Source organism: Colletotrichum siamense (genome assembly GCF_013390195.1).
Source record: "Colletotrichum siamense strain Cg363 chromosome Unknown KSG_Cg363_contig09, whole genome shotgun sequence".
Taxonomy (NCBI): domain Eukaryota; kingdom Fungi; phylum Ascomycota; class Sordariomycetes; order Glomerellales; family Glomerellaceae; genus Colletotrichum; species Colletotrichum siamense.
The window spans coordinates 4,280,766-4,304,821 of record NW_023501022.1 but is presented as its reverse complement, the minus strand read 5'-3'; the positions used below and the strand labels follow the sequence as shown (position 1 = coordinate 4,304,821).

General features: G+C 55.6%; 5 protein-coding genes across 5 annotated transcripts; 3 read left to right on the top strand and 2 right to left on the bottom strand.

Annotated features, from left to right (window-relative positions):
• Positions 1–2,304: 2,304 nt before the first annotated feature.
• Positions 2,305–4,356, top strand: CGCS363_v013878 (putative transporter; the record flags this gene model as incomplete). The annotated part of the gene is made up of 8 exons (XM_036645727.1): positions 2,305–2,530; positions 2,612–2,754; positions 2,818–2,866; positions 2,920–3,084; positions 3,262–3,656; positions 3,702–3,769; positions 3,828–4,000; positions 4,058–4,356. 8 exons carry the CDS (start codon positions 2,305–2,307, stop codon positions 4,354–4,356), a joined length of 1,518 nt encoding a protein of 505 aa, XP_036489131.1.
• A 51-nt stretch (positions 4,357–4,407) lies between these two features.
• Positions 4,408–6,012, bottom strand: Eif2b1 (Translation initiation factor eIF-2B subunit alpha; the record flags this gene model as incomplete). The annotated part of the gene is made up of 2 exons (XM_036645726.1): positions 4,408–5,833; positions 5,888–6,012. The coding sequence occupies 2 exons, from the start codon at positions 6,010–6,012 to the stop codon at positions 4,408–4,410; spliced, it is 1,551 nt and encodes a 516-aa protein (XP_036489029.1).
• A 538-nt stretch (positions 6,013–6,550) lies between these two features.
• On the top strand, positions 6,551–8,415 carry CGCS363_v013876 (putative amidase; the record flags this gene model as incomplete). The annotated part of the gene is made up of 7 exons (XM_036645725.1): positions 6,551–6,805; positions 6,860–7,006; positions 7,056–7,211; positions 7,261–7,647; positions 7,698–7,821; positions 7,878–8,003; positions 8,057–8,415. The coding sequence occupies 7 exons, from the start codon at positions 6,551–6,553 to the stop codon at positions 8,413–8,415; spliced, it is 1,554 nt and encodes a 517-aa protein (XP_036489030.1).
• Positions 8,416–12,440: 4,025 nt separating this feature from the next.
• CGCS363_v013875 (putative transcriptional regulatory protein) lies at positions 12,441–15,291 on the top strand (the record flags this gene model as incomplete). Its single annotated transcript, XM_036645724.1, has 4 exons — positions 12,441–12,565; positions 12,794–13,978; positions 14,146–14,392; positions 14,569–15,291. 4 exons carry the CDS (start codon positions 12,441–12,443, stop codon positions 15,289–15,291), a joined length of 2,280 nt encoding a protein of 759 aa, XP_036489031.1.
• Positions 15,292–15,718: 427 nt separating this feature from the next.
• Positions 15,719–17,485, bottom strand: SID1 (L-ornithine N(5)-monooxygenase; the record flags this gene model as incomplete). Its single annotated transcript, XM_036645723.1, has 2 exons — positions 15,719–15,814; positions 15,935–17,485. The coding sequence occupies 2 exons, from the start codon at positions 17,483–17,485 to the stop codon at positions 15,719–15,721; spliced, it is 1,647 nt and encodes a 548-aa protein (XP_036489032.1).
• Positions 17,486–24,056: the final 6,571 nt, after the last annotated feature.

The following is a 24,056-nucleotide window of genomic DNA, read 5'->3' as shown; positions in this document are numbered from 1 at the left end:
TTTGATATTGTTATTCCAATCACAGAGAACCGTTTACGTCTTGAGAACCTGAAGAAGGAAGGCCTTGACAAGGATGTCGGAGTGGCCCCGACATCGTGTGGGTTCGATCGGCCTGCGCAACATTCAGGTGCCTCCGAGGTGGGTTAGGTTACACAAGCTCAACTGACAGGAAACGGTCTGCCGCAGCAACCCACATTGTACAATGCCGGCAAGGCAAGATGTCCACAGCGGTTGTCAATGGCCCGAGTCGACCGATTGGAAGGAGAGATAGGGGTCCCTCAACGGCGTGGAGCGTCGAACAGGCCAGGACCCCTCAGGACACGTGTGCCTGCTCAATCAAAGATGGGTTGAACTAAAGATCGTACCATTCTGATGGAAAAGAAGACGACAACGCCGGATGGTAGGTCTGTCGACATCAAAAGAAGAAGGTCAAAATGCAAATCTGGCACACTGCGACTTTACATATTAAAACGCCCCTTTCCTCCGCAAAACAAAACAACGGATGAATCCGGCTTTTTGACTCTGCTCTTGGCCGGACTTGGCGGTCACCTCCATGGCCATCGGAGCCGGGCATGATCTCCAAAATTGGAGGCGCCCATCGCGGCTAGCCAAAGACCTCAGCTAGACAAAGGAACAGACGTTACTTTCCAGGTACATCACTTCGCCCACCCCCATTTTTGTCCTGAAGAATTCCACAGAGGAAGATACTACCGCAAGTGACCCCAAAGTGTATTCACTCACAGACCTCTTGCCAGATCTGCGATATTTTGCGAAGGCATCGTGGACGTTTCTTTCCATTTACAAGTTTTGTATTTTCAACCTATCAGATCAAGTCTCACTTGATCTACGCCCAATCGAGTACTCCGTAGATGCACGAGATGGATCGGCACCGAGCGCTCGGGAAGAAACTGAGACACCAGCCGAAGGATCAAAGAAGCACACCAATTGAGGCCCTGGGATCTGGGTCAGGATACAGGGCTGATAGCTGCTTCCACATGTCGCCAAGGTCCACGTCCCAGGCCCCTGGCGTCACCGTTAGATCTTACTCTGCATGGTACTTTCTTCAGGTTCGCGATCTGGACTCGACTAGGCCAGGCTGGGCTGACCGATAAATGCCGCCTGACCAGTATGCCCCTCCTAATGTGAATGTGTGAATCGAGGCGTTCGTTCTGATCTGAAAATGAGACACAACTTTCTGCCCGCCATATCTGTTTCCAACCAAGACAACCCCCTGTGAATCAAACGCTTTAGCAGCGGAGAGAGAGTGCCGTTCACCGATCAATCAATGCCTGCCGCCCGCCACCCACAGGCAACTTGCATGCCCCAAACCCCCCGTCATCAACCTGCGAACTTGGCTGTTGGATTGGGTGAAGAGCAGTCATCCCCTGATCCATGGACGTCAAATGTGAAGTTAGTTGATCCTGCCCACCCTCCATTACTCCATCTGCTCTTTTGTCTTTTGCCCAGGTTTCCCCCGTTCCCCGTTTCACTAACCCTAGAACGGCCTGGCTGAGTCTGCCCAAAGACTAAATTCTCCAACGGTGTAAGAAGCTAATGCCCCCCTTCGGAGCTGGGGGTAGGGTGCGCGCACACACCACGGCGCGTGGGTGACTCTGGCCGGCCGTGGTCCCACACGGACGAAATGCCGCTGGGGGCCAAAAGACATTGAAGGCCCCCGTCTCGTGGCCGGGCTCTCCAGTTAGATGAGAAGTACTGTGCAGTAGCCCTGTAGACCGAAGATGGCCGAAACCGTTGAAGCGGGCGTCGACTGACGTGATGCACTGACGGAGAGTCCGGACAAGACTTATGGTTCCATCCCCTTTCACCGAATTATCGATCTGACTCTCTCCACTCTTGGGAGGGGAAGAGGCCAAAAACGAAGACACCTGCAGCGCAGACTGGTTGAAACCCGCCTTCTGTCTGCTTATGTGGTACACTTGCCATTTCTGTTCCATTTAACCACTCACCGTCCAGCATTCTGCATTCAAGGCACCCTCTACAGACAATGAGCCTCTTAGGGCTGAGCACGGCAAATCATGACCGCAGCAGCTGCCTTATGACTGTTAGCATGACATCGAATAATGCCATGACGACAGAAGCAGGCAGATGAGGCTCAAAATTTCGATTTTGCAGAGACAGACTTCCCCGCCAGCACGCCGTGTCGTGAACGAGCCGCATTTGCCCATGAAATTGTCGGCTATAAAGGGACGCTCCGGAGCGAGGGAGATTGGAGATTGGGGCCCCTGGAAATAACCAGCAGTTACGAGACTGATATCAACGGAACGGAAAAAGCAAAGAAAAAAAATGAGCCGAATGTCCAACAGCGCCGAGACCCAGGAGACTATCTCCTGGTTTTCGGATGGCAAGCCCCTACGTGTCCAAGGAGACAATGGCCCTGAGCCGGTCAACGAAGCTGCCATGCATCGACGCATTAATCGGAAGATGGATATTTCTCTGCTTCCTCTTCTTTCCATTCTCTATCTTTTCAATGGCCTTGATAGAGGAAATGTGGGAAATGCACAAACCCAAGGTATGTTGAACCGAGTTTGCTGAGGCATTCCCTGAAATCGAGGCATTTTCTGGATCACTGACACTGCATTCCATTTTCAAGGCTTCACCACGGACATTGGAGCTGTTCCAGATGATCTGAACCTAGCGGTATCTCTGTTCTTCATTACTTTTGTTGTGTTTCAACCTCCTTCGGCAGCCATTGGTCGATGGCTTGGGGCGAAGCACTGGATACCCATTATGATGGTAGGTTACACAAGACCTCCACAACCCGAAAAACGCAGGTTTTGCTAACCTTGGCAACGACAGATCGGTTGGGGGTTCATCACCTTGGTCCAGGCCTTCATCAAAGGACGAGGTCAGTTATTTCGTGCGATTTTGTTGGAAATTGGCTAATTGCTGCGTAAACAGATGCACTCATTGCCACTCGCCTCCTGATCGGCGCCTTCGAAGCCGGTTTTTATCCCACTGCCGTCGCCTATCTGTCATTCTTCTACTGCAGATACGACCTCGCGGTTCGCGTCGGTCTTTTCTACGGACAATATGCCGTTGCGGGGGCTTTCTCTGGAGCAATTGGTACGTTGACAGAGTTGATTTCGTCGCTGTGCTGCACTTTCAAGATGCACTTCGAAGGCCTCTAAACGATCCGCCCTGGACGTCTGTTTGTCAAAGTGCCTCGGAAACGACCGAAACGTGCGGCCAATTTGTGGAAGTCGAGTTGTAAAGAGTCAACAGGTGCTAATGAATTCACAGCCTACGGCGTCTTCCATTTGCGCGACGGAATCTTGAAGAATTGGCAATACCTATTCATCATTGAGGGAACTCTTACCATCTTCTTTGGCCTTATAGCTTGGTTCTTCCTGCCATCGGGTCCTGGATCTGCTTGGTTCTTGACGCCGGACGAACAGCAGTTTGCAGCAGAACGGATGAGACAGGACAATGCACTCTTCGTCGAGCACACCTACAGCAAGAACGGCATCGAAAACGAACGCTTGAAGAAAAGAGACTTCCTCGAGACACTTCGAGACTGGAAGTTCTGGTACGTTTTGGTGTTCAACATCTGCGCCAGCGTGCCAGGACAAGCCTTTTCGGTGTTTCTTCCACTCGTGGTGCAGGGGCTTGGATATTCTTCCATACAGGCCAACTTGGTAGGTTTTGATGCATTAACTATGTGAAATTTGCTAACTGTTTAGATGTCCGTTCCACCGTATGTTTGCGGCGCTCTTGGCTTGTACTTGTTTGCCTTGAGCTCGGACTACCAGTGCGTCTTTCGCTTTTCCACTAGGTACTGCGGATTGTGTTGGCTAACATTCAAATAGCAAGGAACGTGGATATCATATTGTGGGAGGAATTGTGATTGCTCTCGTTGGACTGATCGCCACGGTCACCGTTGAGTCACACGCTGGGAAGTATGCAGCTCTTTGCGTACTCCTACTTGGCAGCTATGTCGCTGCGCCCCTGACTGTTGCTTGGTTGAGTGGAAACAACCCAGGTATGGATCTAAGCCTCGCACTGCATTGCAAACTTGCTAACCCTTTTGGTTGTACAGAGCCTGGGAAGAGAGCCATTGTCCTTGGCGCGAACGGGTTCGGAAACCTCGCCGGTGTGATTGGGGCGCAGCTCTACCGCGATCGCTACAAACCGAACTACAGACTTCCTTTCTATGTCACTTTGGGCTTCGTGGCAGCAGCCCTCGTCGGATATCTGTCGTACAGATTCATATTGGTACGGGTCAACCGGAGAAAGATTGAGATTCTGCGACAAAAGACTTCAGAAGACATTGAAAGGGAGCGAGTCGACAGTACGCGGTACGCCGACAGAAAGTGGACATTCATCTACGGTCTTTGATGAAGCGCCGTCTACATGGATGGCTGATGTTCCCTCCCATAATGTCTATAATCAGACGTTGGCGAAGTAGGCATCTGCCTCGCCGCGAATATGATCCGCAAGAGCCGAGATATCTTGTGCACCCTTCTGTCCATCTTCGAACATGTACCCGTCGATGAGAGTCGTAGGAACCCACTCGAAGTAGACGTTCTTCACGGTCGCCTGCAGACCGTGACCCTCGGGCGTTCCCTTCTGTGAATAGCTAAGCACCGTCGATGTGGCCTCCCGCAGGGAGTCTTCCCTCCTCCAGGACACGAAAACCTCCTCGATGTCATTCTCTTCACGCGAGGGTGGCTCATAGGGTAGAATCTTCTCGTTCTCTGCCAGTACCAACACCTTCGCATTGGGAGCGCAGTGCCTGGCCGAGAGCACTGCCGGTAGCGAGCCTGTCTTGTTACTCGTCGACCCATCTTTTGCAATCAAGTCCGCGCCGATGAAGACCAAATCGATGGCCTCGCTGGCAATTGCAGCGGCGGCGTCGGTATAAATGGATACCTCGACTTTCTTTTCCCTTTCAGCCCCCGATTCTTGTAGACGGCCAACTAGTCTCGAGGCCATCGAGACCCCTTCAAAGAGTGGGCGTGATTCAAGGATCCTGATGTCGAATTCGGAGCGGAAGCCCAAGATGGCTCTGTGAAGACACTCGAGTATTGTCGAACTAGACGAAAGAGTCAGGATGCGAATCGGCTTCCCGGAGTCGTGGTTCTCCTGGAGGAAGCCTTTCAGAGATTTCCAAATATCGTCGACGGATTCATCCCTCGATGCCGCGTACTGTTGCAACTTTCCAGTAACAGTGCTCAGGAATTCCGGAGACACCTCATCAGCCCTCTTCACTTCGTCTTCGATGACAGCCAGCGACCTCACGAGCACATTTAGGATTGCAGCACCCATGCTCTCCCGCCCGTTCTTCCACAGATGCCACGCCGCAAGCCTCGCGCTTTTCCACCATTGATCTAAAGACTCGTCACCCTCTTTGATCAAACTGATGAGGATCTGAAGCGCCTTGCCGGCCAGCTGTCTCGCTCCACTCTCATGGTCCCTCTGCAGGGCCAGCAACCCCTGGTTGAGCATCTCTCCCCTCTTGTTCCCAAGTTCGACCTCGAACCATACCCGACGCAGACTTTCTGCCAGCCGTGGCACGCCTCCAAACTCATCGACATCACGGACCTCATGGGGATCGAACCATTGGTACCCTGTGTGCTCCCAGTCGATCTGAATTCGAGATTCGTCATCCGGGGACTCGAGCCGGAAGGCGAACGGGTGGATGATCCACTCGCGTCCAATCTTCTCATCGGCGAAGCGGTAGTCCTTGCCCTGGCGCCAGAGCGTGAGATTTGCAGGCGTCAAGCCCGTCTCTTCCTTGATCTCACGCCATGCGGCATGCAGAGGCGACGGGTCTTCCTTATCCACACTGCCCGATACGGGAGCAAGACGACCTCTGTGGGAACTGCTCAGTATCTGATGACTCCATGGCATGGTAATAGAAACTTACTGGTACGTCCGCACCTTATCGCTCCGTCGGAACAAGGCGACCTGAAGACCGCCGTCTGGAGGAAACTTGAAGATGAAAGACGAGACGACGGTGCGGCGGGTCATGGGCTTTGGCTCTGAATCCATCTCTTCGGGTTGATTTCTCTACGATTCTTGCTTCCGTTTCGGTCGGTGTCTTTGATCGAAGGGCCCTAGCGTGTTTGATGCATGGTTGATGCTATTGCGCCGCGTGGCTTCCCGGCCGAGCTGGCTGACGTATGAGGTCATCATCAGAAGACACTCGGCCGGTCGGGAACTGATGCTGTATGGCCAGGCGGTGCCAGCTGAGTGCCAGTCTAGGCCCCCGCGTCACTCATCCAAGGTCTGGATGAACTCCCATGTGATAGCCACCCAAGCTTCAGGAATGAAGTTTTGTGATCTTTCTAGCTATGATTGCTGACATTGGAAAGTAGGTTGCTGCTTATCAATGGATTAGGCAGATAGATCAAGGGTTGAAAGCGGCCCACACATCGCTGTAGCCTCTCATCCAAATGAGGGGCATCGATGACAAAAGTTCCTGTAGCATACCGCAACATAGAACAAACTGCTCATTTGTCGACGCCTTGAAAGAACCTTAAATCAGAAGAAAAGAGCCCATAGAATCTCCGTGAGCCTCCTTTTCGACATGGCTCCGCCTGCAACAACGCTCACATTTTCCACCGCCTTAAGCCTCCAAGAGAAGCTTGTGTCTGGGTCACTTACGAGCCGGCAGCTGGTTGAGGCTTGTCTACAACAGATTGAAAGCCATAATGGAGTCTTGAATGCCTTGATAAGCGTCTGCCCTGACTACGTAGTTCTGAGTAGGGCCGATGAGCTTGACAAGGAGAGACGAGAGGGACATGTCCGGAGTAGACTGCATGGGATACCTGTCGTGGTCAAGGTGAGATGGCCGATAACGTCCTTATAGAGATTGAGACGACTGATGCATACATAGGATACCTTCATTACCCATAAGGACTTGGGTATGCCTACAACTGCTGGCGCCCATGCTTTCGCGTCGATGACAGCACTCAATAATGCCTCGGTGGTCGAGAAATTGCTTCACGCCGGTCTCATCATTATTGGGAAGGGCAACATGACAGTAAGCGAAGTTGAAAACAGGATAAGTCCCTTATACTGACAGCATGCAGGAGTTCTGTGGTCTCAAGTGCTTGATTTGCCCTCTCATGATACCATCAGCTGCTGACGGACGCAGATCTAATGACACGCCGGTGGGGTGGAGCGCCTTTGGTGGCCAGACGGAGTCACCATACCGCCGTGATGGTCTTTCCGAAAACGAACAACCAGTAAGTGAGGATCATAGGCACGAAATAAGCAAGAGCTAAGTTGCGAAAGATCGCTGGGGGTTCTTCATCCGGGTCGGCGGTATCCATTGCCTCCGGCTTCTGTCCGCTGGCCATCGGCACAGAGACATCCGGCTCGACTGTATACCCAGCAAGCCTTTCGGGACTGTACGCTATGAAGCCCACGCCAAGCTTGATACCGACGGATGGGGTCTTTAAGTTGAGCTCCAGCTTCGACAGTATCGGACTAATGGCCAGGGATCCGTGTGACCTGGTGACTCTCGCCGAGATACTGGTAGGTACCCAGACTGAGGGTTCCCTTGGCGACATCCCAAAATTCGAGGTCAGCGACAGCTGGGAGGGGCTTTCCGTGGGTATTGCCGACGTTCTCTGGGGCATTCATGAGACAGGGGTGAACAAATGGGGGCACTCCCATGTGGTAGGTTCTCTAATGTCATCCACCCATCCTGAGATTGACATCTACTTCAGCGAGCCTCTTGGAAGGACGCAGTGGACAGGATGCGTGGTGCCGGAGCCCGCGTCGTGTATCCTATCGAGCTACCAGCCTACGATACGGTCATCCACGACAAGCAGACACTCCACACCATCGCTTGTGAGTTGCTCTGAGGCCATCTCGATATCTTGCTCGCAGTCATGCTCACATCACAGACCATGAGTTCTCGTCTCAGGTGAAGAAGTTTGCCGGTAATTTCGATCCTGAGACCGGAGATATTAAAACTCTCGAGGATGTCGTTGCTTGGAACAAGGACCATGCGGATGAAGCCTTGCCTCCTCGTGAGTGTTGCCACCGCAAAGTTATTAGAGCCGCTGTGCTAACGAGATGGAAGCCTATATAACGCAGACAGAACTCGAGGCAGCCCTAGTCGCGGCAATGGCCATGACGGAAGCCGAGCACCAGGCAGCGGTCTCTGAGGTTCGACGGCTTTCAGGCATTGACGGACTGGGAAGGGCCATGCGGGAAGCACAAGTGGACGTCATTGTGTCCGCTTCGGACTCCATCGCCGTCGGCTTCGCGGGGGCCGCAGGATGGCCGATCGCGACCGTTCCTTTGGGGAACCTCGAGACTAACGGACAGCCTTTCGGACTCTTCGTGACCGCACCCGAGGGGAGGGAGGACTTGTTATTCAGGTTTATGGGTGCATTCTACGCAACGTTCCAGGCTATCGAGAAGCCTGCACAACTCTGAGATGAGTCGATTCGAAATAGGTTGGTATAGAACTGTTGAAGAGATTGCAGACGCCAAGGATGGGCAGACGTATGTCGCAATAATCAGTAAGCTCCCAACAATGAACAGATTCCCTACCCGAGGATCTCTGATCGATTTGCTTCTTGCTGACTCTTTGGGCGTCAAGCGGAGGCAAAGGCTACTGTTGTCCCATAGAAGCCAACTAGATGTTCCAATGTTGAACACGAGATCCGTACCCTGTTGTTTGCCAACTCAGGCTGTCCCAAGTTCACAATACGCCAGCGCTTGACTGTCTAACGATAGCAATATCCTCCAAGCTGGCGATGACTATGCAGCGACCTTGGCGGAGACAGCATGGCCCATCGACGTGGGCCAATGAGTCCAGGGTGGATGCTTCGACAGCTCAAGGGAATGTGCGCAAAGATGCTGATGCAGCAGCCCTCCAGGTTCCGATGATGGCGATTCCAGAGCATCGCGCTCATACGTCGACAGATGACGGAAGCTGACAGGCAGTCTGAGGGAAGTTGTCAATGGCACGCAAGGGTTCTAGACGTTGCATCTTCACCTGGTGCCGTTCTGATTGACTCTGAGGCAAAACTGATGATGGAAAATAGCGCTGACGTGTCATTTTCAACAGGGTTTCCGGCCGCACCGTCTAGATCAACAGCTTCACCAACGCTTTTTGGACCACACGAATGATCTTCATGTCGCACACTGAGCCAGCACTTGCTCATCCATCTGGTGAGCTGGTGTAGCTACTATTCAATTCGTGCAACCCGGAGAAGAGAACGCGAAACACTCTCGCAGCTGTGGGCATGGGAGGCTGCTCGGCCTTCCATTCTGCACTGTAAAAGACAAGCTTAAGAAGGTCCTCATTCGCGCATCGGCACAGGCTTCAGTTACGATCAGCTTGCCTTTAGGAGTTTGTCAGGAAAGCTCCTACAAGCATGGTATATAATCATCAAAAAGCCCTTTGCGATCAAGACAAGCGGGAAGGTCGAGTCCGATAACCTCGGTCTTGCCTGGAAGCCATGGTCCATTAATGCCCTTGCGTTGGAGCTTGGTGCTGAGCTGTCTTACAGCTCCCCGCTGAGAGGGTGCTTATCTTGATGACGGAACGGAATTCTGTTGGCTGTGAGTGGCTACTGGTGGTCCTTGGGAGCCATTTATTGACCGAGACTCAGTTGGAATAGCAGATCGGAGCACGCGAAAATGCCCAAGGAGCAGGGTAGCATCAGACGCAACTGTGGTCAGAGCGAGGTCAGCTTGGACGCTTGGCTCGCCGCCTGAGGAAGTGATCCGTCCCGCCTGCCACAGCCTGCAGCAGTCTGCAGCTGGTGTCTTCATGTTGGCGGCTGATGTGCCTCCATCATCGGGTGTGATACCCCTCTTAGTGGGTTTGATGTTCAGCAGGCAGCCTGGCGAACTGGTTCGAAATTTTCCGTGCGCAAGAGGAACGGGCCGGAGCATTTCCTGCGCGGACAGCAGCCACGATTTGTGTATCATGTATCATGTGCGTGCGTCCCTGTGTCTGTGTCTCTGAGACTGAGAGCTGAGAGATATGAGATGACCAGAGACCAGAGACTGGAGACTGGGAGACGATTATGCTGGCAGAGATTCTCGACATTTTTCCTTTGAGAAGCCTCCCAAAGCTGGCGATGGCTTCTCCAGTCACTCTTTCCTTTTTCCCCCTTCAATTTGTCACGGCTGCAGTTGAGAGTTTTGCCTATCTGGCGTGGTCAGGACATCCCTGAAAGTTTGCAGCGGCATCACGCACGCTAAGCGAGGAAACCAACTCGCGTGCCTCCCAACAGAGAGAGCCCGTGGAGTCGTGTGCGAAAGGCACGAAGAGTAGACGCCTGGGCAGGGAGAGGGATCTACAACGGCGCAAAGCACAGCGGACATGCAAGTGAACCATGCTGAAGGTCAGCAGGCACAACATCTTCTCCACCGACCCGAGGCGCAATCGGCCGAAGTTTCCAGGGCGTTGCTGCCGGTCAGACAGGATTGACAGGACGGCCTGAGTCTGGAGCGTCACTAGTGTGTCTCTTCCCGCGTAAGCGAGCGTTCGTGTCTGGCCTGTCTGGGTAGCGTAGCCGTAGCCGTAGCCGCTGAGGAGGGCGGCTGGGCGGCAGCAGCACGGAGGGGAGGGCAAGGGAGGGCATGAGAAGGCAACCAATTGCTGGCACCTGCGGCGAGCTATGGCCTTCGGGATTGTCAGACAGAAAGTCGGAAAGAAGTGGAAACATGAGGTGAAGATGCTGCCATTCGCAACGAGCCCTCCCACCATCCGTTGCACGTGGACGCAGTGGATGATGAATGGTGGCTGGGCGGACGAGAAGAGGAGGCAACTGACTGACTCTCTGACTCTGAATGGGCGGGAAGAGGGAGAATGAGGAGGAACATTACCCGCCGACAGAGGAGAGGAGAGAGGAGAGGAGAGGAGAGGAACAGGCGACGTAAGACGGTGAAGATGGGACGTTTGTGGCGGAGTTCTAGCGAGGTTCGGGGCTTCCATTTTCATGTTCCATTCCGTTTTCCTGGACGCTGGTTTGCTGACTCTGGGGAACCGTTCGGGTACGTTAGGCATTGCAGACGCACGCATACGGATGCAGATGCTACTCAGCAGCCGTACTTCTCACTGCATAGCAAGTAAGGTCTGTAAAGTACCGTACCTTACCTTGCCTTCAGAAGTTAAGGTGGCATGTGTCGTGTCCCAATCATGCCAGCTCCCGGGGGTTTGAATCAATCAACAATGGCCAGCGGCCCCCGAATCCGCCTTGGGGTATCCTTCCATGACCGGGGTGATTGATTGAGCGCGTCCCCTCCCTTTGGATGGATGTATCCGTACGGTCTGGTGGGTGTTTGGTGTATGGTGTTTGTTTGTGATTCACCGAGCGAGGCTTGCAGGCTCAGCATGCATGTTGCAGCGCAGCAGCAGCAGCAGCAGCAGGCTCTTCATTCACCAACTACCCATGGATGGGCGATATGCAGTAAGCACACCGCAGACCCGACATTGGACACGACGATCCGGGCCGCAGTCGAGAAAAAAAAAAAGGCATGCAGCAGTCTGCCTTGTGGTGGTTCTGTTGTGGCATAGCTCCGGCCCCCAAAGGAAACGTGAAGGCGAGGCACGGCAAGGCAAGGGAAGCTCGTGTTAGTGCAGCGTCGCTGGCCGTTAGCACATCACATACAAATCACATGAGGAGGCCTAACACGGAGTATCTTCCGACCCCCAATCCCCAATCCCACGTTGCCTCACCCCCCCTGAACCTAGGTAGGTGACCATTTCCAACGGCCCCCAGTGTTTCCTTTTTTTTTTTTTTTCTTTTTTTTCTGCTGCTACTGCTGCTGGCTGGCTGGCGGTGCTGACCGTGCCGCTGGCGCTCCCGTCGCGACAAGGAAACGGACACTCTCAAAATCTCAATTCTCCACGCCATGCCCACCACCAATCTTTCCCCCGGAACAGCTTTTTGTTGCAAGCGACCGAATCTGTCCGGCACCCTTCTGACGTCCCACACAGCCAGCCAGAACTCAGTGACTAGGGCAGGAGGTCAAACGACGACGGCGACAACAATAGCAGCAGCAACAGCAGCGACGACTACTACGGCAACGTTGGAACTGTAGTACAGGTGCCTGCTGTGCTACTGTGAAAGAGATACCTCGGCGATTCATACAGCCGTCTATCTCGGCGTCAAATCCTTCATCAGCGGATCCCAACAAGCGAGATAGAGCAGAGCAGAACAGAACAGCCGCCGAAGGAGCCAACACCAACGTCCACTGACGACGACGACGACGACGACGACGACGACAACGCCGACGCCGACATCCTCGACAACCAACGCAGCGACGTAGCTGGCTCGCACCGTTAAGCACCGACACCGACAACCACCAAAATCAGTGCCAGCACCACAACTTCTCCAGTCTATCTCACTCACTTCCTCTCATCCATCAGGGTCGCCTTCACTTCCGTGCACGAGGCCCGGCGACGGTGACATGCGGCCTCACTATCCCGCGTCACCAGGATGCAGCAGCACCAGCAGCAACAGCAGCAACAGACGGAAAACCCAAGCCGTGGATCCTCCCGTTTGCCTGTCAACCCGCGACGACATAAGGTAGCCCCGGAGCAGAGAAAACGCGTCGCCACAGCGTAAGTTCGTTCCATGCTCCCTCTCTCCTTGCTTTACAAGCTCTTGTCTCTTGTCTCTCGTCTCAGCCTTCTTGTCGTCCCCTGGCGCCTTGTCTCATCGGCGCATCTCATTGGTCTAGCGTCTCACACTCACACTCGACCTCTCTCTCACACTCTCACTCTCACGCTCATTCTCACCCAATATCCCCTTCACTGTCCACAATATTTGTTTACGAACTCTATCCGCAGATGCAACAGCTGCAATGTCCGCCGCATCAAATGCTCTGGCGAGAGGCCATGCCGCCAGTGCCGCGGCTCGTCCCGGGATTGCGTCTATCCAGCCCCTATCGAGAAAATCACTGTCTCGCGTAATGAGCTGGACGAACTGCGGCGGAAATGCGACGCCTTGGAACGGGTCCTGCAGACAAAGGTTCCCGACGCCGCCGAGAGACAGCACCTCATAGCGCAAGAAGGCGGCGACCCGACCGGCTCCCGCGCCGGTTCCAGCTCATCCTTCACTCCGCCGCAGTCGCACACACTGCAGCAGCAGCCGGCACAGCTCTACCGGGACGAGGCCGCAGCCAACGACGCCGAGGCCGAGACCACCGGCCGAATGTTGTCTGACCCGGACGGAAGATCCCGCTTTCTCGGCGAGACCTCCGGCGCCACCTTTCTCGACTATCTCAAGGAGTTCATGTCCACCGTATTCCCACTGGCCTTCAATAAGCCCTGGCTGTCGCCGTCCGCCAACAACGGCTCGACCTTCTTGGCATCCCTCGGTCGCTACCAGACATACGACTCCCGCCCGATATACGAAATGTCAAATGTTGATCCGCTTGTTCTGCCGCCCCGCTCCGACATGACGGTCATGCTCGAGGACCTCCGCTACTTCATCCAGGACGGCAACGGCACATTTCCCTGCGGCGGCATTTACTGGTGGGGCGATCTCGGCTCCGTCCCCGTCGACCCGAATCCTGCCTCCTTTCCACCAGGCACCTCCCGCCAGGAGATGCTAGACAAGTACCGTCACCTGGCCTTCTATCATACCGCCTTCGCTGTCGCCTGCCAGGCCAACACGATGCCTGACCGCATGCCCAAGCCCGAAGATCTGAGCCAGATCCTCTTCTCCCGTGCCCGTGGCCTACTTGGCAACCCCCTCGACATCACCAGCTGGACCATCAGCGACGTGGCTGTCCTGGCCCTCATGGGCTTCTACCTCATCGAGATGAACCGCCGCGATGCTGCTTACATGTACGTGAGCAACGCCATGCACATCTCCATGATGCACGGCGCTCACCGTGGCTGGGTTGACGAGCGCGGCAAACGAGTCTTTTGGACACTCTACATCTTGGACCGTTGGCTGAGTTGTCTAATGGGCCGTCCACCGACTATCATGGACGATGCAGTCCGCGTCCCCTTACCGAACGATGCCCCGTAAGTCAGAACCGAACTCCCGCCCCCCTCTGCCCCTCCTCTCCTCCTCTTCCCTCCCTCCCTGCCCCGGCAGTCCGACGAGCACGCCTCCGATGACGGCCCAGCTCCGACCAACGAACGAGAACCATGTCTAACAAGACCGCCACTGCGCGCTTTCACCCATGCAGTTCCCTCCCCCCTGCAGCCGGCCTCCGAGCCCACGTCCAACTGGCCCGCATTTCGGGCCACATCGTGTGCAACACGTATAAGGTCGCCCCCTACGACCACCAACCCGGCGGCGCGGCGCGGCATGTCGAGCGAGCGCTGCAGATGCTCGAAACCTGGCTCTCCCAGCTACCCCCTACCCTGCAGATGCCAGCCGACTACAGAAGTCCCGATCCCGCATGCTGTCTCCTGCATATGGGATACAATCAGGTAAGCTTGTTTCTATCCCGCTCAATGCCCCTCCCCTCCTCGCTTCCCTCGACTCGGGTTCGGCACATGTTACGTTCCCTCCTCTCCTCTTCTCGTCGTCTACCCCCCTCCCCAAAGGGGAATACGAAGAGACCAAACGGAAAACTCGCTAACCGGGGTCTGTCGTTCGAAAATAGCACCTCATCCTGCTTCTGCGGCCCATCTTCTTCGTAGCCGTCAAGAAGGCCTTTGCCGAGCGCTACATCACGACCGGCGGCCGGTGGAACATCGAGCACCACGCCGCCCGAATCCGCCAGTGCTCCGACGCCGCCCACCGCAACCTTCACCTCGCCCGCTGGCTCCTCGACCTCACCAAACGCACCCGAAAACTCCTGCAGGCCGGCCTGCACTACGTCTTCAACGCCGCCATCATCCTCATGCTCGAGGAGCTGCTGCCCCCGCCGCAGCAGGAGCCGCCCCCGTCCCCGTCCGCCGAGTCCGACGACGTCAACTTTGCGATTGACATCTTCGACGAGGAGACCAAGACGGGCAGCAACTACGCCCGCGACTGCGCGACCGTCCTCAAGGACCTGAGGTCGCTCATCCAGCGTCTGCGGCTGGCGCCTCAAGGCGTCGTCGCCGCGTCTGGTGGCGCTGTTGCTGCTGCTGCTGCTGCTCGCGGCGTGGTAGGGGGCCCCGGCGGTCTCGCGCCCGAGGATGTGGCGATGAGCAACACCAGCAGCAGCAGCACCCCGACGTCTGCAGGCCCGCGGGACTACCATCTCCATCTGAACCATCACCAGCAGCCGCTGCAGCAGCAGACGTTCCCGAATGAGGGCGATGCGGTCTATCAGGAGTTGATGACCTGGGTGGACAACAACGAATTGCAAGTATACAGTAATAATAGCTATCTCCCATGACCAAGAGGGTCCAAGATACAATAAAGTTCAAACGTTCCTAGACAAGTCAAACGTTCGTGATGATTTTCCCCGTCGTGATTCTCGTCCACACTCAAGAAGTGTGGTTGAAGCTGTGCACAAAACCGCAACTGGAACAGTGTGCATATTTTTATAATCTTTTTTTCGGGTATGAAATAGACGAAATGAATTTTAACTCCGCGCCATGTCTTTTTCAAGCCCGACTTTGAAATACGTTAAAAAGAGATGTTCGTTAGCACATCATCCCATGTCCCAATAGATCCCATACAGTAAGCCGTCTCTTTCTCCCTCTCTTCCCCTCTCTTTCTTCTCATTCTATCACAGCCAATGCAATACATTCTCTAACAAGATGGGGTGGTAGGAAACAGAACACCGGGAAAACAAAACACAACCAAATTGGCATCTCCCTCTAGTTGGAAACGGCCTTGGCCTTGGGGGTCGAGAAAATAGAGTCGACGATCTCGGATGATCGGACAGAAAGAATAGACAAAAGGGTATCACTCAGCTGTTGGGAAGTCGTCAGCAAAACGTGTTCGTCATAATTGTGGGGGTAAGGTTCTTATCCGGAATGAGGGGGAGGGACTGATAGTGAGACGAGGGACAAAAGAAAGAAAAAAAAACTTACTCCGTGGGTCATTTCATTGCATCCCTGCAGGTAAACACCAGCCTCCGGCGCCACGGTGCCAGGGGCGAAACGCACGCGGTAGTCGCGGCCGACCTCGAGCTTCCTTGAGCCGGAGGTGGCGTCGCCCTCGGAAATCTCCCAGCCGTCGACGATCTCACGGTCGGCGGAGTTGGACGCCGGGGTGAGCTCGGGCAGCATGCTCCAGGTGTCGCGGAGCATGTCGATGTGGGCGCTGCGCTGGTAGCCGGTGGCGGCCACAATCAGGTCGACGTCGAGGATCTCGTCGCCGGGCAGCTGGCTGACGAAGCCGTCCTCGAGGCCGTCGCCGCTGTGCTCGATGCTGCGGACGTGGATCTGCAGGCGCTCCGTCTCCTTGCTCTCGTTGACCTGGACGATGTTGCGGCCGAAGAGCATGCGGTGGGGCCACTTGCGCTCGTCGACGCCGAGAAGGCGCTTCTGGTGGTAGAGCATCTCGTACAGGTGGTCGATGAGCTGGAGGCGGACGACGCCGTAGTTGGTGGCCTTGGCCTCCTTGATGAGGGAGCGGCGGTAGGCTTGCGACTTGGGGTGCAGCTCGTCGACGTAGCTGGGGTTGAAGATGGAGTTGACGAACGGCGAGTCGTCGGCGGGCTTGAGGAAGTTGCTGCGCATGACCATCCACGTCTTGGAGTTGGGGTACGCGCGGTGGATGTCGCGGAAGATCTCAGCGGCGGACTGGCCGGCGCCGATGACGGCGACACGGTAGGGGCGGGAGTTGTCCTTGAGGATCTGGGGCACGAGCTGGGCGTACTGGGAGGAGTGGATGATCTTGGGGTGCTTGGCGGGGAGGACCTTGGGGATGTTGGCCTGGCCGCCGTTGGCGATGAGGACGTTGCGGGTGCGGTAGGACGAGACTTGGCCGGTCTTGACGTTGCGGGACTTGACGGTCCACACCTTGACGCCGCCCTCGGTCGCAGGGTCGGGGGAGATGGAGACGACCTCGCGGCCGTACTCGACGACGTCGTTGAAGTGGGAGGCACACCAGCGGAGGTAGTCCTCGTACTCGGCGCGGGCGGGGAGGAAGGTGTCGAGGTTGGTGAACTCAACGAGGCGGTTGTTGCAGTGGAGGTAGTTGAGGAAGGTGAACTGAGAGCGGGGGTTGCGGAGGGAGGCCATGTCCTTGATGAAGGAGATCTGCATCTTGGCGCCGGACAGGAGCATGCCCGGGTGCCAGGCGAAGGCGGGCTGCTTCTCGAGGAAGAGGACCTTGGGGGAGGCGCTGCCGGTGAGCTGGCGACCGGCCTCCTGGGCGTCGTTGATTGAGACGGCGACGGCCAAGGAGGCCGGGCCGAAGCCGCAGCAGATGAGGTCGTGGATCTCGCTGGGGTCGGTAGGGAGCAGGTAGGGGGACTGCTTAATGCTCTGGATGCCGTTGGAGTGGCCGTTCACGCCGTTGCCGTTCTGGTGGACAGCTCCGTTTCCATTGGCAAAGGCATTGCCGTTGCCGTTGTATTGGGAGAAGCCGCTACCGGCGTCGGAGCCGTTGGTCGGCGAGTCGCAGTGAGGAGACATGGTGGGGGTGTTGAATTTTGTGAGGAGGGGTATGTGACTTGAGAGTATGAGCGTGTGTGAGAGAGTGACGAGGGTCACAGGTGCGTGTACGTGTGTGTGTGTGTCGCGCGCGCGGGGCGGTTAACAGGTAATTCAAAGTCTCGACGGTCGAAACGCGCAGATTATATGCCAATGCCGGAAAACCTGAGAGGGCAGACCGGTCGCTTTAAGATGTCAGCTTCATGGCTCTGGGAAAGCTCATTGTCGCTTTGCTCGGGGAGTGGGAGCATCAACTGACCTTGATTCCGTTACTTTTTTAGACGGTCGAAAAAAGACGACGCCCGGTGCGAAAGTGGGATGCGGGTGCGAAAGTGCGGGGGGGGGGGGGGGGGGGGTGTATTACTTTTTTTCCGCCGGTTTTTCCCTTGTGATTGTTGCTGCTGCAGATTTCAAGCCACACTGTTCGTCATTGACTTGCAATAAGTGGCGCTTTTAGAGGCAGATTCAGGGTCCTTGATCTTGGAGCGAGAGGTATGGAAGAAGCCGCAGGTTGTTGAAGATGCGGATCTGAAAAGGTAAGGAGGACGGAGGAAGAAGTGTGAGTTGAAGAGACGCAACAAGAGCAGGAAACTGATCGGAGGTGGAGGGGCATCGAGGGGCTAATATGTAGAGACGGATGGAGGCCGATGGCAACCTCCATCTGTTGCGGCGACGTGATCGACCGAACCCAAACGAACAGACGAACAGCTGCTGGACCCTCGTCCCTCGTCCCTCGTCCTCGGAGCTGTCGACACGACGTTGCTCTGATGGGTACGGGTACACATTGTACGGCCAAGTACATTGTGGTGGTGTTTTGCAACGTACACGCCCGTCGAGCCCGTCGAGTTCACGCCCTCTCTGACCCAAACCTGGGATCGCGACTGGGGACTGCGACTGGAACTACACGCATTTGGAGGAGTCTACTCAAATTGCAACATTCGGTTCTTCGTTCAAATGGGGCAACGTCGATGCTGCGATCCTGTCATTCTGCCGGACAACGCCTGCGGCCCTGCACCTGAACCCTTGCAAGCAGCTGGTCTTGGAGGGGGCAGTGAGTAGTACATACTCGTACATGGACTACAGAGAGAACCTGGGCGAGGTATTACCACATGGTGTATTTTGAGCAGGTACGAAGGTAGGTATTCGCGTAGCGCCAGCTCGGCTTAAAGCAAGAGGCCATCCACAACGGAAGCCTTTCCACATCCAGGGGTCGGGGCCAGGGACAGAGTCGCAACGGGCTGACTCCAGAGATGGGCTCGCTAGTAGGGGACGCCCTGGGAGGACTGGGTCTGGGTCCAAGGCTGGGAATGGGAATGAATGGGGACCGACTGGGGCCTCTTTTTTTTTTTTTTTTCTTGCCTGGCTGGGGCCGTACTACTCTGTACCAGTAGTAAGTACTTAGCCGTAAGCGCGCGTGGTTCTGAGGTACATGAAGCTGTGGGTGTGTTGTATATGTGTTTGGTGTGGTGGTGTAAGTACACACAGAAATCCGCTCCTCGGTTGACGGAGAAAAATGTTGCAGTGAACCATCGATGAGGCAAATAAGGAAGAAAATAGAGTGAGTGATTGACAAGAAAAAGGTGTGGTGCCTGGGCCTGTAGCATCAACGGCGAGCGGCGGTCGCAGGACTTGGCATCTCGCTTTGCATGTGCCGGGCCACAGGAGTGGAGCGGACGGGAGGGATGGACCGGAGGCACAGAAGACAATTTTTGAAAGAGGAAAAAAAAAGTTGCCCAGGGCGCGGACGACTGACGAACAGTTTGCCCAACGCGGGGGTGCGGATGGCCCATGGGAAGGGGATTTAGACTGGACCCTGAAGCCCTTTCTCTCTGCCGCGTCTGTGATGGTGAGGCGCAGCGTTGTTAGGCTTGAATTAAGATCAACTGCCTTGCAGTCCTGTCTCGGTAGTATGTGACTAGATGCTGGACTTGGCGATGGTTATGATGAGATGGCTTGCACTTGTTTAATGCCGCCGTTTCTGGACCCTTGGCTGAAGCCAGTGAGACTGTTCGACGAAGCAGGCGAAGGATCCGACTGCAGACGAATGGAATATTCGGCCATGTTGACTGTCCGCGTCAAGGAAGCCAAAGCCGTCGGTTTACGAGGACTTTTCCCGACATTTCCAAGACGATGCAGATCAATGGTGCTAGCCGGCCCACTCCGAATTGGTCGCGATGCAGAAATCGGACGGGACCAGATGCAGGAGGAGAAGACGATGTGGGAAGGGCAGCAGAAAAAAAGAGATGGTACAGGGAGGGAGGGGTGAGACGAAAAGCCACAACCAGACACGACAGGAAAATTTCGTGAAAAAAAAAAAGAGTGTCGATGATGAACAGTTTGCACGAGGGGTGGAGTTGGGTGGGAGGGGTCATGATGCGATTTCGGGGTTATCTTCGGATCTGATAAGATCAAATCTTTCAATCTCGTCCAGCGCCCCGGGGCTAGAGATGAGAAACCGAACGAGCCACGAGCTGATCGAGGGCGCACAACCTCGACGCTAATGCTCGTCGGGTCGGTGTCTGTGTCAGGTACAAGTACCTACGTATTCGTACACTAAAACAGCCGGGATCATCAGCGGGCGAGCGAGTCGAGTCGTGGCGGATGAGTCGTTGCTGTTTCGGTTCTGCTGGTGTACGGATACCTTGGTCGACGATACTTGTGCGAGGTTTTGGTGTCGAGGAACTTGGCGGACCCGAACAAACGATGCAGAAAGCCAAGCGGCAGGCGGCAGGTCGCGTCTCAGAGTCGCATAAGGTACGAAGTATCCGCAGGTAGCCTGCTGGCAGAGTGCCTGACTGCAGTGAACAAGAGGAGCCAGCACTGGGCAGAGGTCGGCTTGACGGCGGTGCGATGGTGGGAAGAACCGGGGCAGTTGCGATATGCGATGGAATGCGATGTGGAGGCGGCAGGATCACTAAGAAACATGAGTCGAGACAGGCGCAGAGCTTGCTCCGAGAGCGGGCAAAAGGACCAGGGGCTCACGAAGAGACCTCGGGACTGGAAGCCAAAGAGCCAGGGGTGGGCGTGGGCGGGTGGGTGACATTGTGCCATCATCAGCGATGACTGGCAGGTCAGTGGCCACTCTCTCCGAACCGAAAGGCTCTAGTGCCGTCGAGGAGGTACCTGTTTTTTTCTTCACAGGGAGAGAAAATGGTGTAGGGCACACCATGATGCGCCAGGTAGTCGTGGTAGAGTACGTAGGTAGCACTGTGGCAGCATGGTGGGATTGGCCGTGACCAGGTTCGTTCGTAGGTGCGCAGCATGTTGTATGCGGACTTGTGCAGCATTTCGCCCCCGCTAAAGATGATGTGGTGAGGATCTAATCTGACAAGATGGATCAGATAATCAAGTACTTTTGTATGTACTGCTTGGGGTGGAGGGAAGTACCTTGTCCCGCACCTGGCGCGGTGGTGGTGTTCTTTCTTTGATCCGAGCGACAAAGCTGTCTCGCGTCCTCCCATCGGGTACCCGACCAGACCGACCGGAGACCGGACGGCAGTGAGTGCCGGCTCCGTAGGCTGGGCCGGGATAGAGTGCGAAGCAATATGAAAGATCTTGTCATGCCGGACCTGGGTCGCTCGGTGAGGACATGTCTTCAGACGACGAGATGGAGACTGGGACGGCGGAGGTGAGACCAGATGGCTGGGGCACTCTCAGAGCAACATCCGAAATTGGCATTCGTCGCCCGATGGCCCGTCGGAGTTCGGAGGGGTGGGTAGGAAGGAGGACTCCATCGCTGGGGTTTGGGTCGGTCGGTAAGGTACGAATACAGGTCGGTATGTACGGCTCATGATGGAAAGTATTTTGGGGACGGATGAAGTTGCAATGGAGCCGCTGCGCGAATTTCGGTAGGTAGGTGTGAGGTGTGTGTCTCTGGAGACTGGAGGAGGCGCTGGATCATGGATGGAATCAGCGATGGAGGTGCTAAGAGAGGTGGCCGTGCCGAATTGGAGCAGGTTATCTGATGATCTGATTATCTAAATCTGATAAGATCCGGGTCTAATTAGGTAAGGCGTACGTACCTGCTGTATTGGGCCCAGCAGCGATGCCACGATGGCCCTAGCACACCCGGGCTCATGCCTGGCAGACGCCCCCTGCCTGCTGAGACCAGGCACCTTTAGCGCCCAAACCCACTGCACATCCACTGACGATCATCCACCGCGCACCTCAAGTCTCTTCCAGCACCTCAGTCACAGCAGGCAGGCGCACATGAAGAAAAATTCGACAGACACCTGCCCTGCTTGAGGTGCCTGCCTTGACAGTATTCTCACAGAAATAGGTAACCACGCCTGGCACCTACGGATACCTCCTACCTAATACCTGCCTCCTGCCTTCTACCTGCCTCCCCATACCTAGGTAGGTGCCCAGTCATGGTCATATTCCATGAGGCAGGTACTGTGAAGCAGGTACCTGCCTTCCTCGCACCAAACGACGCAGCGACAGGGAAGGTGGAAAATTTCTTCACTTCGATTCCCACCCACCACGACGCACCTCGACCTCGTCCTCGCCCTCGTCCTCGTCCTCCAATGTACATCCCCTGCTCAACCTCATGCTCATCCATGTCATTTCCCTCTTCTCCAGCCAAGAATCCTCGTGGATTCCCCTCTTTCTCCGTCGCTGTCACCCACCTCACATCGCCTCACATCGCCGTCCACACCCTCTCTTGTGGTCCTCGAGACCCTCAGAACTGAACAAGTACCTGCTTCGTCCACACAACCACACCCAGGCCTCCAAGACCGCGATGACCTTCCATCTGGTCTCTCGATCCAGTCCATGAACGGCGGAGCTCCAGTTGATCCATCCATCCATTATGCCCCATTGTCATTGGCGCTATCCACCACCACCGACATCATCCAACCCTTCGATCCTTGGCTCGTCCGTGGCCCATAGTCCATTCATTCGCAGCCATGCCACGCCGTCGCCGTGCCTCCGACCACCGTGGAGGGGAACAGACAATGGAGTCTGAAGGCTACTGTTGGGTCTGACCTCTAACCCGCAAGCAAACCTCCACGCCCTGGGGAGTTCCCAGTTGCTGTCTGCTCGAATCCCAGCCTTTCAAACTCGGCATCCCGAACATCGCAGCCATTGACCGCATTCCTTCGACGCCCTTACCTTGTCTCGCCCAGCTCCGGCCGCGCACTCACCGCACCTGTGACTTTTAGAGCCTCTCATCAGCTCATCAGACGTTTCTTACGGGTACAATTCCATCCAGTCGTTGACAATAGACGCCTTCAACCTTCAAGTACACGCAGAATCCACGCGGAATTACGTATTGCGTTCGACTCAGCTTGCCCCCACCTCTGGGCCACACACTCCACGCTGCTCGGGTCTGTCGACCACACCTCACCTTGCCCATCCCTCCATTGGACGGGCCGCAGAGGTGACGAGACCTGTGATTCTGTGACAGGTCCCCACGTCGTCTGGGCTCTGCAGAACCCCGATGGATGTTGCTCCAATGTCGCCCGCCGCACATCCATACGCAACCAGCCTCAGTTCTGCTACCGCCGAGCTCGCCTACGCGCGCACATGGAACCGTCCAGCCCCAAAAGTCCATTCTTGAACGCCTCTAGCCTCGGCCGTACAGCCAAAGAGAACGCCGCACCATCCCACCGGCGCCGGGCTTACGGCGGATGCCACATCGTCTTCATACGCACGTTCATCAACATCTGGCTCAGGCAGGTGAGATGCATTTCCGCCTAGCCCACCATCTCTGCTCTTGGTCGGCCGAGGACGAACAAAGTACATACGTGATACATCTTCATATCTTGCCTCGACATGTAAAAGGTGTGGTAGTGAGTGGTACCCCCCTAAAGTCAAAGAGCTCCGCGGTGCGGTACCATATCTTGGATGCCTTCCAAAGGCAAGTCCCCGGAGAGTTTGCCGATTCCAGAAACCGTTGCCCGGCAGTCAGACGAGATCGGCCACCCGCCGCGAACACGGATGAGCACGATGCGGATCATGGCGTGGCGTCTGGGGGAGAATGGCCTGTTCTGGATGCGCCGTCATATTTCACCATGCTGCAGAACCCCAGTGTCTTGGGACTTTGCGCCTATTTCCGAAGCTGGAGACGCAATAACCACCCGTGGAGACTCTGGATTAAGCCTTGAAGATCGTGCGTCGCTCGCCGGAGACTGCCGCCAGGCGATTGTTGAAGAAAGTTTCCAGTCAAACACTCCAGCGGCTCGGGGCCGGCGACGTCGGGACACTTTGTGATCGGCCTTGATACAAATACGGAAGGGGATGCATGTCCAGCGATCCAAATCCAACAACGGCTCCACGGTGCACAACAGCTGTCACTGTCAGGAGCGTCTCCCGGCCACAAGATCGGATAGGGCTGCCGGCCAACGGCATGCCATGCGATGTTTCTCGTCATGCCTTGCCTCACACTACTTTATGCCATGCGGGTTCGCCACGGAGCTGGTGCTGCTGCCGCCGCAACAGTTTGGTTCGGTTATGTTTCGTTTAATTTGCTTGACATTTCTCACTGTTACTCTTTCACAGTTACACTGCACCCCACGTCCAAGTAGGACAAGATGCAGCACGAGAACACAAG